Genomic DNA, 15,530 nt, shown 5'->3' on the forward strand with positions numbered 1-15,530 from the left:
TTGGGAATTCCACAGAATGCTAACTCCCAGAAAATTTCTTTCCTCCTCTCAACTGCTTACCTGAATATATTTCCGCTGTGTTTCATCATTTAAAACATGTGCAACATGCTTGGAAAAAATCTTTTCCCTACCAGTTCTGGCATGGATACCAACCATAGTGACACCAATGGGCCAAGGGGCATTTCCAATGGCCATCTGCAGGTAAGCATCATTAGCCTAAAAAGAAAGTTTAAGAAGAGATCAGAAAAGCAAAACTATTGTGTGAGTCCAAATTTTTACTTCAAGTCTTTCATAGCCCTTTATGACTTAATTTTTAGCCATCTCTTAAAAAAAAAAAAAATTTTTTTTTTTTTTTTTAGGCATGCTAAAAATATTACCATTCCCATTATTCAAACGAAATAAATTAAAAAATGGGGTGACTGGTTGCCCTGCCCAGGACCACAAATGTCCATGGAAAAACAGAAACCAGAGTTAAGTTTGTGAGTAAAAATACAAACATTCCTTTGTGGCTTTTGTGCATTGGAAATTAGTATGTTTCAGATATGGAATTACCAAGTAGGTAATTTGATGTACTGCTAGGAACTCTAATTTGGTTCTCCTTTAGACCCAGTCTTCTCCACAGGTGGTCACATACAAGACAGAGGCTAACTAGTTTTTCATAATCCAACCTGAAACGGTATCCACTAGCTGCACAGCAGTGCAGACCTCTCAAAGCAGTGGGGGCTCTGTGTGCTGGGAGTATCACCCAGGGTCCATAACAGATGTATAAACAGAGATTGAATACTGGCCCTCCAGTCAAATACCTCAAGAATGAGATCGGTTCACTTTGCCCTCCTCCCCCTAAACCTCCCACTTGCCAGGAACCTTATAAAAGATACAAAAAGTGAAGACAGAGACCATGAAGACAAATGGTTCTTTTTTAAAGCAAGCCTGGCTAACTGTAAGGAATGAAACGAAGAGGAGAAACAGAAAGCAAATAAATGTTTAAAAGACTCTGAGAGTTTCAGACGAGCTTAAAATGATAGGCTTCAAAGAATTTTTAAGTTAAAAAATTAAACACCTATGTGATATGTAGAGTTGGTTTAAAAAAAAAAAAATTCACATGCTGTAAATAGGCTAACTGGAAGATCATTTTCTATCCTAAAGGTAATTTTGAACTTGCTATGCTCTATAGATTTTACAAAGCTTAATTTTAAAACAGCATATGCATATTTTTATCACTGATTCTCATGTGCAAATTTTAACATTGGGCATTAACTGACAAAATCCCCATGTGTAGTTTTTCCAAATATCCACAAAATAGGTTACGAAAGTTTCTTGGTCTTTTCTGTAGTTTATACAAAATCTACTCTCATCTGATTCTCATATATGATAATGAGAAAAAAGTAAATAAAGAAAGGCAGCCACTTTAGTAGGCAAGTGATTTAAATTCTTTTTACAGTGATAGTAACCTCATCTATCCATTCCAATGCAATCTTCCTTAGTTAAGATTGTGCAACTAATAGAAACTATCTAGAAATGAAATTCATGACCACAAAGCAAAAATATTTTCTCTGAAGAACCAACCGGCCCTTACAAGAAGTAAAATCGCTCCTTTCGCCTTATCAGCATGAGGCTCTAACCAAGTAAGTCATTCAGTCACCCAGGAACGCAGGCAGGCCCTTCTTTGGCGTACAAATACTGGGAGCACAGCAGTAAAGAACCTCATCCCATATTTCTGTCAGAGTCCTGAATACTGCTCTGGAACTGTCACTGGACCTGCTGCACTGAAGTTCTCGACTCCTGCTCTCTTGGGAGATGCAGCTGCTAAGAACCCCTTCCCTCCAACTCTCCTGACAGCACCCCAAGCAGTGCCACATTTCCAGTCTCCACTGTTGGTACATTAGGCCCTTCTCTTTCTGTTCTCTCTGCAAGCTGACAGGCCTTGACTCTCCCCTTTCTACACTCTGGCCCAGGAACTCTCAGAACCAGAGTGCTTTCCCTCTGCCACCTCCTCCCAGAGCTCACTCAAGAGGAAAGACACGAAAGCAAGGGGAAAAAGTCTTCCTTTGCAAGGGGTGTGCTATGGTTGCAGTACTGAAATGGGGAGGATGAACTCTGGCAGCCCTACTTGGAACATTTTCCCATAGAAATAACTATAAAGGCTGGTTAAATTCCATTGTTTCATCAGTACAATAGTTCAGCTGTATTAGGGATTAAATGGGCTTTATGGCTGGCCTGGGAAACTAATCTATCTAACATTGTTTCTATGGGAAAATTGTTCCAAGCCATAGTGAACCATTGACAAACTTTTGAAATTCAATCCCATTCATAAAATGAACACTGCCTACATACAGTTCATGCTCTGAAGAACCTTTAGACTTACCTTAAAAATGACAAAAACATATAGCTATGGTCTGAAAGTCTATTATTCATTCCCTAACGATAAAGCTGGGAATATATATAGAAAATAAACTACCAGTTCATCTCACATTTATTTTTAAATTTCCTATGTCAAATCCCCCCATCCCAAATGAACACTTACATTATGTACATAACCTAAGTACGTTCATAACCATAATTTCAACACACAGCATGATAATGTACCTTTACATATTCTCTCTGTAGCATGAATTTAATAATATCTGTTATCGACTCCTTAATATCAGCAGGAAGATTCTGGAAAAGAACAATAAAAAGCATAACTAATTTTGGAAGCTACTGTGTGTAGTGACAGAGTTCCATTTACTTTAAATCTATACATTCTATTTACAAAAAAAGAAAAGAAGTCTAAAAGCATTTTTAGAGAAACCTCACCCTTTTCCGTAACTTTCTGAAAAGTGGTCTGAGATAGGACTCAGTCTGTTTTTGAGTAGCACTGTTCAGTTTACCCTGCACACTGCGTTTCACATAATCTTCTCTGGCATTCAATTCTTTAGCCCAAACTCCAAGAAGAAACTGTGGAAAGAATGGGTAAAATTAGACTACAATGCCACCCAGTGGTTCCACAAGTTTAAAAGTTCCCTGACGCAAAAAGCAATATACAATCACCCTTAACATTGATTTCTTGACTGAGTAAAATATCATTAAATGATATTTAATTAAGGAACTATTTCTGCTTATTTTCTCATGTATATTTTGAAGTAGTGCCTTTAGCAAATCACAGACTTTATTAGAAATCTCCCTATTCCATGTATATTTCTAGCTCAAGATAATCCATTTCTCCTCAAAAAGAACTATCGAATTTCATAGTTACTTGATAGAAATAAACTTTTGTTTATATTTCTACTACACAAAATTCAACCAACCTAGATTTATCAGCCACAAGACCATCTGTACTGTGATATTTAATAATATTCTCCCAAGTATGCTACAGTATTTGGACTATCTACTTACATAATAGAGATCACAATTTAATTAAAAATTCCCGCTAAAGTGGCAGACTGAGGGAAAAATGGGAATAGAGATAAAAGAAACTATAGCCCATAGCTTCTGCCCGCAGAAAAACACCCTGATGCCCCGAGTTTAGCTGCATAAAGTGTACCCTTTTTCAGAGATATGTAAACAGTGACAGCTGAGGAGGCCATACTCTAGTTCATACTAGTTCCATGCCTATCTAGCTCTATACCACATCCTCGATATATCCAGAATCATGACGACTAATAAAAAAAAAATTTTTTTTTTTTTAATAGGTTGCATTTAAGTTGTAAAAACAAGTATCAAACTAAGTAATTATTACAGTGGTTGAGAGCTGGGCTGCTAACCAAAAGGTCAACAGTTCGAACTCACCAGCTGCTCCTTAGAAGCCCTATGGGGCAGTTCTACTCTGTCCCATAGGGTCGCTGTGAGTCAGAATCAACTTCACGGCATTGGGTATTTTAATCAGTCAAGAAATTTCTTGCATTTCTAGCATTCAAATCTCTTGGCCAGAATGCAATAAAAGTTTGTGACTAAATGCTGAATGAATCTGGGATTTGCCTACACTCTACCTAAACCACTAAAGAGGGAAATGCTGAAAAGAAAGATAAAAAAAAAAAAGCTAATCACAGCAAGGACAGGCCATTATGTGTAGACCTGAGAAAACGAACAGTCTCTGAAAGGTTACTGATGTGTTTCTGTTTCTCACTGCCAATGTCCTCCCACCCCCTTCCTTTCCTTACTACCATCACCCTCTCATAAAATCTCTGGAACCTTCCTCTCATTGCACTCCTTCCTAGCATTAAAAAAAAAAGCCCTCCTCAAACCTCTTTTTCATTCTGCTGTTTCAATTCTTTTCTGTATATTTACATTAACAAGACAGCTTTAAATAGAAATGCCATGAGGAAAGAAAACATATATTTTCTTTAACTCTATACCCAAGTGCATAACAATATCATAAACATACAGTCAAAAAAATGTTTGTTAAGGGTCTCCCTTTCCAGTCTCTAACCTTGATAACTGAACAATTTAAGAACAGCTCTTAATTAATCAATATGTTTTCCTTTCCTAGCCTAACACTACATACCTTGAGGAATTTGGTAATGATGTCCATGTCTTTATGATCATCCCCTTTTCCTAAAGACTCTCCCAATGCCTGAAGGGAAAGAAAGAACATTCTTGCTCATTAGTAATGAGCAACAACTGAATATATACGTTACCAACACCAGTCTAAATACACTTGTTGTTACATATACTGTTCAATTTTTATTTAAAAACTTTATGAAATTTCTAGATAAGCAGAAAAATGCATACACAGCTGATTTGCTTCTTAAATTCAGAAAGTATGTTATCTTTTCTGAATCAGAAGACAAAAGAGTGACGATGAGGACTGACTGTTAATGGACAGGGGAGTTCTTTTGGGGAAGAAAAATGCTCTAAAATTAGATTATGATGATGATTGCACAACTCTGAATATACGAAAAATGTGGAATTATACACTTTAAATGAGTGAATTATACAGCATGTGAATTTCAATAAAGCTGCTTAAAAGAAAAAAATCCACAGCACCACTTATTTCCATCAAATTCAGGGTCCATAGATGGGGGGGGCGGGCATTAAAATGACATCCTCCTCAATTATGGTCGCACTCATAGAGAATACAAATTGTGTAAACACCAGGAATTAAAGAAAACAGAAAAATAACACCTTATGATTTATTAAGCATTAAGAGCTTTAAGCCATATTTTTTCTCATGTTACATATGTGCACGACATAACACTGCATTTTAATTTTTAAGATTACCGCATCACTCCACATTCATCACACTGGCAAAAAACCAGAAAGCAAGATATTGTCATGTGTCAGCAGGAATGTAGAAATACAAGACCCTCACACACTGACGGTGGGGGTACAGACTGGGACAGCCATTCTGGAGAGCAACTTGGCAGTACTTAAAAAACAAGTTAAATATCTGTAAATCCAGCAGTCCTGCTTTTGAGCCTATGAGGGGTTATGCACAGTACTGTCCATCATTAGGCTCTCTGTGGTGGTGGCAGACAGTTGGGAGCGTCATCATTATCGGGGAACAAAAGATAAAATGCAATGAAATCCACAGCACAGAGAATGCCATGCAGACGCAGTCACAAGGAAAGCATTAGATTTGGACAGGCATCTAGGACAGATCTTAAAAACACAGTGCTAAATGAAAAAAAAAGTAAAAAAGATATCATTTAGGTAAGTCAAAAATGCATACACACGAAACGCACAGATTTTATAAAAATACCAACAAATAAAAGGACGCACATCAAACTTATCAGAATGCTTACCTGTGAAGGTAAGAAGTAGGGAAGGAGAGAGGAGAAGGAGAAAAAAGCGGAATAAATAAATAAAAGCATGAAACAAAAGAAGGGCCTTTCCATTCGCCAAAGGTGATGCTGTGCTCTGAACTCGGAAAGGCCTGATTAAATAAAGCACCAACTCCAGAGAACGAGAGGGATGGATGGGGTCAGATGGGTGTAGAGATTACCTCTAACTCTTCAATGGTGGTGTTTTCTTCATGTACTTTTAAATCATTCTGTGTGTCCTCCTCTCCAGGTTCCTGGCCACCCACAATCTCATTGAGGTACTGCTGATCAATCTTATCCAAAGCTGCTTTCAGATCGTTCCTCAATCCCTAAGAAAGGTAAAAAAGTTAAATATACCTAGTATGAAATTTCACTAATGTTTTGCCTTTGATTTTCATTAATAAGTACCATTCATTTTTTTCTCCTCAAGGAGTTAGGAACTTAGCAACACTAGTGACTCAAATAAGCTTTCAACTTATTACACAGCTATTACCATCATTGCCCATTCAAAGTCAATTGTTATAAACATATTTAAACTTAAAAAGATGTATATGCCCCCAAAACTATGGTCCCTGGATGCTCTGCTAACCCAGAACTGAAACCAGTCCTGAAGCCCACTTTTCAGACAAAGGTTAGATAGGCCTATAAAACAAAATATAACATACATGAGAAACGTGCTTCTTAGTTCAATCAAATATACAAGACCAAATGAGTAGCTCCTGTCCAAAAGCAGAACAAGAAGGCAGGAAGGTATAAGAACTAGACAAATGGACATAGGAACCTGGGGTAAAAAAGGGGAGTGTGCTGTCACATTGTAGGAATTGCAACCAATGTAACAAAACATTATGTGCATAAATTTTTGAACGAGAAATTAACTTCAGCTGTAAACTTTCACCTAAAGCACAATAAAAATTAAAAAGCAAAAAGATATATGTGCAATGGCTAGTTTGATGGTCAGAAAAACAGACATGAGTAATAAATCCAAATAAGAATTTTCATAAATGCTGCAACTTTCCAATGAAGCCCAGTCAAAGTGACCTGGTCTCCATTAGAGTTCCCAACCCATTTTCCCAGTCCACTTAAAATGTCTAATCTTACTTCAACTACTCTGAAGTCCCAAAACATTCAGAAATGTCAATGAAATAAAAGTGGCATCTCATCTATATGCCAGGCTCTTAACTATGCTGCTAACAAACTGACAAATTCCACACTCCATGCAGATCTTGTTCATGATCACTTGATTAAAAAAAAAAAAAACAAAACAGAAGCCTCAGTTTCCCAAACATGAATGAGAATTGGCCATGAGACCTTAACAGTCATGGAACTATGACCATGGGATGGCTGTGGTGCAGTGGTTGAGACTATCTGGGTTCAAATCCTTGCCACCACTAGCTCTTAGGCAACTATGTGCTTCGTTGCCTGATCCATAAAATAAGAATAATACTGCTATCTAATATGTAAGCTTTTCATAACGATTATATATTTTATTTTACCTAACACTTACTATGTGTGCTGGGACTCTTCCAAAAGCTTTACAGATATAAACTGAGTTAATTAACAAATATTGAAATGAGTTAATACATGAATAGTACATTTTGAACAGTCACTGGCACGGTAAGCACTCAACAAATGTTAATTCTTATTGTTATCATATTAGAAATACCAGATGCTAGTCTGATGTCCTTTCATAAACACAGAAGGGAAACATTCAAGAAAAAAGACTTTTAATTTATCAAACATGTAATGAGTACCTGTAATGTATAATGAACAATGCCAGGTATTCCCAAAGGTTATCTCATTCAGTTCTCAAAACATCCCAGTGAGCTAGGTATCACCACCTCTATTTTACAAGTGAGGAGTTTAAGGCTCGGAAAGATTAAAGGATTTGCCACAGTTCACATAATTAATAATTCACTAACCTAGGAACCGAATGGAATCTAGACCTTTGACTCCAAGTCCTATGCTCCTTCCTCAAAATGTAGTGTCTCTATATGCAACGCACTACTCTAGGCCTACAAAAATAAAACATTCCTTGAACTCAAGGAAGACATAAATATGTGCATAACTGCAACATCAGTGAAATATAATAAGTGCACTAACGTAAATTTATTAGAGGAACATAGAGAAGGAAGCAATTAGTTGTGATGGGGACCAAAGAAATGTTCAGAGAGGAGATGTAATCTTTGAGTTCTGTCTAAAAGTGTAAGTACCGGATTTCAACTCAGGCATACGAGAGAAAATCACAGCAGATTAAAGAAAAATTATCATCACATAGAAGACTAACTGTTCAGGCAACTGTTTGCGCTGTGTGGCTGGAATGGTGATACAGAGAAATGAAGCTGAAGAGGTAGTTTGGGGACAAATAAAAAAAGGTTATAAAAGCCATGTGGAGAAAAAGGAAGTTGTTGAAAGTTCTGAACAGTGGAGTGATACAATCATAGTATGCTTTAGAAAATTAAACTGGCAGCAAGAGGCTTGAATAAGAAAGAGATATGATGTAGTAAGTATATAAGGAGCCCTGGTGGCACAGTGATTAAGGGCTCAGCTGCTAACCAGAATGTCAGCAGTTTGAACCCACCAGCCTTGCTCCACGGGAGAAAAATGTGGCAAATCTGCTTCCATAAAGATTACAGTCTAGGAAACCCTATGGGGCACTTCTACTCTGTCCTACAGGGTCGCTATGAGGCAGAATCGACTTGACAGCGAGGGTTTTTTTTTTTTTAAGTGTATAAGAAGACCAGTGTGACAGCCTAGACTAGTCAGAAGCAGTGGTAGCAGAGATGTAAATGAAAAGACGGTATGAGATGGATTAATGACACAGAATCAACAAAATAACAAACTAGGGGAAAGAAAAGAGATTAAAAAAGGGGGGGGGCAAACTCTTCTCTACCTTTCTTGATTCAATGCATAATGATTATAAATGAAGCAGTTCACAGGAGAAAGAACAGGGTGACAGGAAATATAATAAAATAGTAAGAGCTATAATAAGGTTAAGATATACACCGAACAAGATAGACAGAGAAGCTGAGCAAACAGTTGAAAATACAGTTCTCCCACATGGAATCTGGGCTGGCTCTGTGTAACCTATAGAATGTGGCAGAAGTGATATGACAATGCATGACTTCTGATGACAGGTCACAAAGTCTTGCGACTTCTGTTCTGGTCTCATGGAATGCTCACACGGGGAAGCCAAGCAGCATGTAAGAAGTCCAACTACCGGGAGACTTCCGTTCTGTGAGGAAGCTCAAGCTGGCCAACAGAGAGGGCACACAGAAAGAAAATGACGCCTGGCCAGCCCCCAGCTATTCCAGCCACTCCAACTAAGGTGCCAGACATATGAGTGACAATACCATCTTAGAAGACCAGGCCAGGGGAGCTTTCAGATGACTTCAGCTGCAGAACCTTATCCAAATGCAATCACAAGGAAGACCCCAAGCAAAAACTTCCCAGCTTAGCAGTGAGAGATAATAAATTATCTGTAGCTAAGTTTCAGGGTGATTTATAACACAGTCACAGAAAACTGAAACGGATTTAATAATAAGAAATTGCTTTAAGCTACAAGTTTTGGGGCGGTTTCTTACACAGACATAGGTAAGCACGCCCATCTCACCCTAATTAATAGAACAAGTAGATAAAAAATTAATAAGGATACAGAAGAGCTGAGCACCATTATAACTGACATTTATAGAACTGTATAGCCCAGAGGCAGTTGCCTGAACAGAACAAAGGATACTGCATGGTTTAAGGTCAGGAAAGGTGTCCACTGGGGTTGTATTCATTCACCATACTGATTCAATCTGTATGCTGAGCAAATAATCCGAGAAGCTGGACTATACGAAAAAGAACGTGGCTTCCGGATTGGAGTAAGACTCATTAACAACCTGTGATATGTAGATGACCCAACTTGCTTGCTGAAAGCAAAGAGGACTTAAAGCACGTACTAATAAGGATCAAAGACCACAGCCTTCAGTATGGATTACACCTCAACATAAAGAAAACAAAGTCCTCACAACTGGACCAATAAGCAACATCATGATAAATGGAGAAAAGATTGAAGTTGTCAAGGATTTCATTTTACTTGAATCCACAATCAACGCCCATGGAAGCAGCAGTAAAGAAATTAAATAATGCACTACACCGGGCAAATCTGCTGCAAAAGACCTCTTCAAAGTGTTAAAAAGTAAAGACGTTGCTTTGGGGAGTAAGGTGCACCTGATCCAAGCCATGGTATTTTCAATAGCCTCATATGCATGTGAAATCTGGACAATAGACAATGGATAAGGAAGGTTGAAGAATTGATGACTTTAAATTATGGTATTGGCAATGAATATTGAATATACTATGGACTGCCAGAAGAACAAACGAGTCTACCTTGGAAGAAATACAGCCAGGGTGCTCTTTGGAAGCTAGGATGGCAAGGCTTTGTCTCACGTACTTTGGACATGTTATCGGGAAGAACCCGTCCCTGGAGGACATCATGCTTGGTAAGGTAAAGGGTTTGTTCTGTTGTACATAGGGTCACTATGAGTCTGAAATGACCTGACAGCACCTAACAATAACAACATAACCAAAGCATAGTGGCATAGTGGTTAAGAGCTATGGCTGCTAACCAAAAGGTTGGTAGTTCAAATTCACCAGAAGCTCCTTGGAACACTATGGGGCAGTTCTACTCTGTCCTGTAGGGTCGCTCTGAATCGAATTGACTTGATAGCAATGCGTTTTTTTTTTAATGTAGTACTCATCAAGAAAGACTAAATGCAGAGTCATAAAACAAGCTTTTATACATTTAGAAAGACTGAAAATCATAGCCTTTGTTGTCTGCCAAAAAGAAATTAAATTAAAAATTGGTAACAAATAGGCATCTGAAAATTAAGCAATGCCATTCTAATAACCTATGAATCAAAAAGAAATCACAACAAATTTTTTTTTTTTTAATATTTAAAACAGAAAGGTAATGAAAACACCAAATTTGTGGGATGCAGGTAAAACAGGGGGAAGTGTATAGCTCTAAATGCTTATATTAGAAAGAGTTTAAAAACAATTATCTAAGCTTCTACTTTAAAAAGCTGGGGAAAAAGAAGAGAAAATTTATTACAAAGTGAGGATAGAAATGATGAAAAGCAGAAATCAATGACACAGAAAACTCAAACAACAGAGAAAGTCAATGAAGCCAAAATTGGTTCTTTGAAAAGACTAAAGAAAACTTAGCAGCAGTAACCTGGCAACTTTCCCCGTTTTTTGCCTGTACTAACACAATCAGTCATACCTCACCCTCCTCCAACGTATGTGATACGGTGGCATTTCCCTAGCTGTGGTCTGACGTCTTACCTTGTTAACTTCCGGCGTGAGGATCTCTATCTTTCTTAAACGCTGAAAAGCATCGTAATCAGTTTCTCCAAATAATCTGATTGGTTCTCCTCTTTCTCTCAACCTCCTGATAACCTGTAAAGAGAAAAGAAATGCTCAGTAAATTATTTAACTTCCAAGAGATGAAAAAACTAACATCTAAAAACAATTTGTATGTAACCCTAAAATTCAAATCTGGGTTTAATAAAGCTAATTTAATTATTCAAACACTGATGCTTCTGAATGAAATATAAAATTCTTCAAATATTTTGATCATTTCAATTATGCTAAAGAAAAATGTGAATCAAAGAGAAAATCAAGTATTTAAAAATCTATTTTGATTCAAATGTTACTGTTATGAATTTTATTACTAAGTAAGTCTTAGAAAGTGGTCTAATCTATGAATCTGCAATTCAAATCTAAAGCAAGCCCCTAATTTACAATATCCTCCTTTTCCAAGACAATTCAAAAGATATAACATATGAATATAAGGAAAAGGTTCTATTTTTACCCTCATTTTACATGTATAAATACTTTACTGCTCTCAGTCGTCTTTTAAAAAACACCAAAAAGCAATATAATAATCCCTTATGTTAACATATTTTAGATTAAGAAGAAAAAGCATCTCTTCATTTTATTTTTATGTATTTTGACCAAACACTTATTTTGAAATGTAGATACAAAAAATAAGTTATCAAAAGCAAAGAAGTTTCCTGAATAAGCTGAATGCTTCAAAGGCCAGCGTAGCAGGGGCAGGGGTTTGAGGACCATGTTTCAGGAGACATCTAAGTCAACTGGCATAATAAAATCTATTAAGAAAACATTTTGCATCCCACTTTGCAGAGTGGCGTCTGGGGTCCTAAACATTAGTAAGCGGCCATCTAAGATGCATCAATTGCTCTCAACCCAGCTGGTGCAAGGAAGAATGAAGAACACCAAAGACACATGGTAATTATGAGCATAAGAGACGGCAAGTACCACATAAACCACAGACTACATCAGCCTGAGACCAGAAGAGCTAGGTGGTGCCTGGCCACAAGCGATGACTGCCCTTAAAGAGAACTCAACAGAGAAACCGTGAGGGAGCAGGAGAGCAGTGGGATGCAGACCCCAAATTCTTGTAAAAAGACCAGACTTAATGGTCAGATTGGGACTGGAGGGACCCCAGAGGCCATGGTGCCCAGACCTTCTGTTAGCCCAGGACAGGAGCCATTCCCAAAGCTAATTCTTCAGACAGGGATTGCACTGGATTAGGGGATGGAAAATGACACTGGTGAAGAACGAGCTTCTTGGATCAAGTGGACACATGAGACTATGTTAGCATTTCCTGTCTGGAAGGGAGATGAGAGGGCAGAGGGGTCTAGAAGCTACCCGAATGGACACGAGGAGAGAGTATGGAGAGAAGAGCTGTGCTATCTCACCAGAGGGAGAGTAATTAGGAGTGTATGGCGAGGTGTATGTAAATTTTTGTATGAGAGACTGACCTGATTTGTAAACTTTCACTTAAAGCACAATAATAAAAAAAAAAAAAAAGTAAGTTATAATTGGTTTTTCTTTCATTTTCCATGAATGAACAGACTACATTATCATCGCACCTTAAATACTCGTAATGGTTTAAGTCCTCTGGCTGACTATTTCAGGGAAGGACCAATCTATGTAGTAAGATATATGAAAAACATTAAGATGGGAGGGAATGGTAATATTCATAGACAGAAGGAAAAAAATCTGGAATCAGCTGATAACTCACTGACCATAACCAAGAGTCAGCAATATACCACTGCATTAAAATCAAGAACTTTTAATCTAGCAACATAAATAATGTTGCACACAGAAACTATAGGGCTCCCACTGGATTAACAGAAGCATGATGTAAAACAGAAACGTAATCTGGTGCGATTTCCAATCAATGCAGAAATGGCCTCAAAATCCGTCTTGTCAAGTCCCTGTCTGAAAAATGACAGGAATCACCTCTCTTCATCAAACAGTCCACCACACTTTTGGACAGATATGTTTTGCTTCTTAAACTAAACTGAAATCTATTTCCCTCAAACCTCTATCCATTTTATCCTAGTTCTACTTTATGAAACCATATCTACTTCTTTTTCAAAAATAAAGCTTGTCAAATAATAGATTTTTTTTAATGTCTCTAATAATTGTCTTCTGGCTATGCTTTCCAAATTCCTTCATCTAATTTTTACACGATCACTGGGGGAAACCTTTCTAAGTATAACACCCAAGGCAAAAACCATAAGGAAAAAGACTGCCTGAAATATCACGGAAAAATTTAAGCCTGTGTGTCAAAAATTAAATGACTGGTAAAAACTATGCACTATACGTACATTTGACACATATACACACATGAAAATTGGTTAATATTACTTTTAATGTATAAACACAGTGGTTCACAAATCAAAAAGAACAATTTCACAACACAAAAATTACAACCCAGAAGAGACACAAATAACCACTGAGCATACGTAAGAATGTTCAACTTCACTAATAATCAGAAAATTACAAGTTAAAACAAGACATATTTTCACCTACCAACTTGGCAGGAACTTAAAAGAATGATAATACTGTTTTCAGACTGGAAAAGACTAAACCTTTTTAAAATAAAGAGTTGACAAAAGTTGCTAGTAAATGGCACTCTTACAAACTATTAGTGGGACTATAAATTGGTAAAGTTTCTTTGTAGAAAAATTTAGTAATATCCATCAGAATTTTAAATAGACATACCCTTTAAGCAGAATTCTCTTTTAGGAAATTATCCTACTGATAAACTCATACAAATGCATCAAGATATATGTATAAGGATGTTCACTTTAGGATTGTTTGTGTCGGCAAACAAACGGAAATAACCTAATATCTGTAAGTAAAGGGTTAGTTAAAATATAAAACTAATACTAAAAACAACAGCTAAATTTATTGACTGCTTACCTCCAAGTACTGTGTTCTAAATGCTCTTCATGTATTACATCTCATTTAATCACAAAAATCTCATGAGGTATATTACTATTATTGTCCTCATTTATAAACAAGAAAATCATGGAATAGAAAGGTTTGAGGGTCACTGAGTTGGAATCGACTCCCGTTGCCATGGAGTCGATTCCAACTCAGCAACCCTATAGGACAGAGCAGAACTGCCTCATAGGGTTTCCAAGGAGTGGCTGGTGGATTCGAACTGTCAGCATTTTGGTCAGCAGTCAAGTTCTTAACCATTGTGTCACCAGGGCTCCATATACATATACACACCCACACACACATATACATACACACACCCATACCCACACACATGAATATACACACACACATACATATTCATTCTAGGTTTTTGCTGTCACAATTTTAAAGTGAACATCCTTATACATACATCTTGACACATTTATATCAGTTTATCAGTAGGATAATTTCGCATAGCCTCAAAACACATTTTTAAGTGAAAAGACCAAGGTAAAAAAAGCATATAAATGATCTAATTTGTGTGAAGGAGGAGAAAAAGGAAAGGTACACACTTACATGTACAGATAATTTCTAGAAGATTCACAAAACTATTAGAAATGGATGCCTCAGAGAGTAGAACTGAGTACTGACTGTGATGGGGGTTGGATTCGGGGACAAAGGTAGAAGAAGGGAAGGCATTTTTGTTTTACACACTTCTAAGTAGTTTGAATTCTTGATATCACATAAAGGTCTTCAAATCTTGCTTTATTTTTTTTTTTAAATATAATAATAGTTGATATTGACTAGGGTATGGGCAAACACTCCAGATGGGAAGTGTAAACTGGTATGTCTATTAAAACCAGTTAGTAAAAGGTACCAAAACTCTTAAAATGTACATAGTCTTTGCCTTATAAATCATGTTTATAGAAGTTTTTCCAATGGAAATAATCAAATCATTATGCATGTAAAGATGTTTATACAAGGATGTTCATCTTAGCATTATTTATAATAGGGAAACGTTGATGCAATCTAAATGATTGTTAATAAAGAATTTAAAAATATTATGGTACAAGCAAACAATGGGAAATTATACAGTTATTATTAATGATATAGCTTTCTATATTTTGACCCGGAAAGACATACTGTTAAGAGAAGAAAGTAAGTTACAAAATATTATTTAAAATAATTTAGACAAATAATAATTTTACGTAAATAATTTTGTTTATACTTAAATAATTTTGTATTTAATTAATTTTTTAAGAATATATGCATTTATTTATAAAGTTTAGAGGGCCTTCTCTTAAAAAATGTTAAGATAATAGTATCAAGAAAAGCAGCAGATTTAGGACTCATGAAGGAAACTGTCTAGCTACACAATATTTTTAGTTCAGTAGGTCATCTTATATAAGATATAACAACACATAACTTACCGGAAAGAACTAGAGATAAATGCCAACACTGTGGAGACTTTCCGTTTTTTCACTAAACACTCATATATAAACT

General features: G+C 36.6%; 1 protein-coding gene across 2 annotated transcripts in view; it reads right to left on the bottom strand.

The window, feature by feature from the left end:
• Positions 1–15,530, bottom strand: part of PRPF18 (pre-mRNA processing factor 18) — a 54,725-nt gene that overhangs the window by 17,030 nt on the left and 22,165 nt on the right. Inside the window, exons 4-9 of one of the 2 annotated variants that reach the window (XM_049881963.1) lie at positions 11,070–11,183; positions 5,924–6,070; positions 4,484–4,552; positions 2,797–2,937; positions 2,587–2,658; positions 61–216 (exon numbers count right to left, since the gene is read on the bottom strand). In XM_049881963.1, the coding sequence (XP_049737920.1) occupies positions 61–216; positions 2,587–2,658; positions 2,797–2,937; positions 4,484–4,552; positions 5,924–6,070; positions 11,070–11,183 (699 nt within the window). The remainder of the gene's footprint in view (positions 1–60; positions 217–2,586; positions 2,659–2,796; positions 2,938–4,483; positions 4,553–5,923; positions 6,071–11,069; positions 11,184–15,530) is intronic. The other variant, XM_049881964.1, reaches the window with a different exon arrangement.

This window comes from Elephas maximus, chromosome 4 (genome assembly GCF_024166365.1).
Source record: "Elephas maximus indicus isolate mEleMax1 chromosome 4, mEleMax1 primary haplotype, whole genome shotgun sequence".
NCBI classification, from domain to species: domain Eukaryota; kingdom Metazoa; phylum Chordata; class Mammalia; order Proboscidea; family Elephantidae; genus Elephas; species Elephas maximus.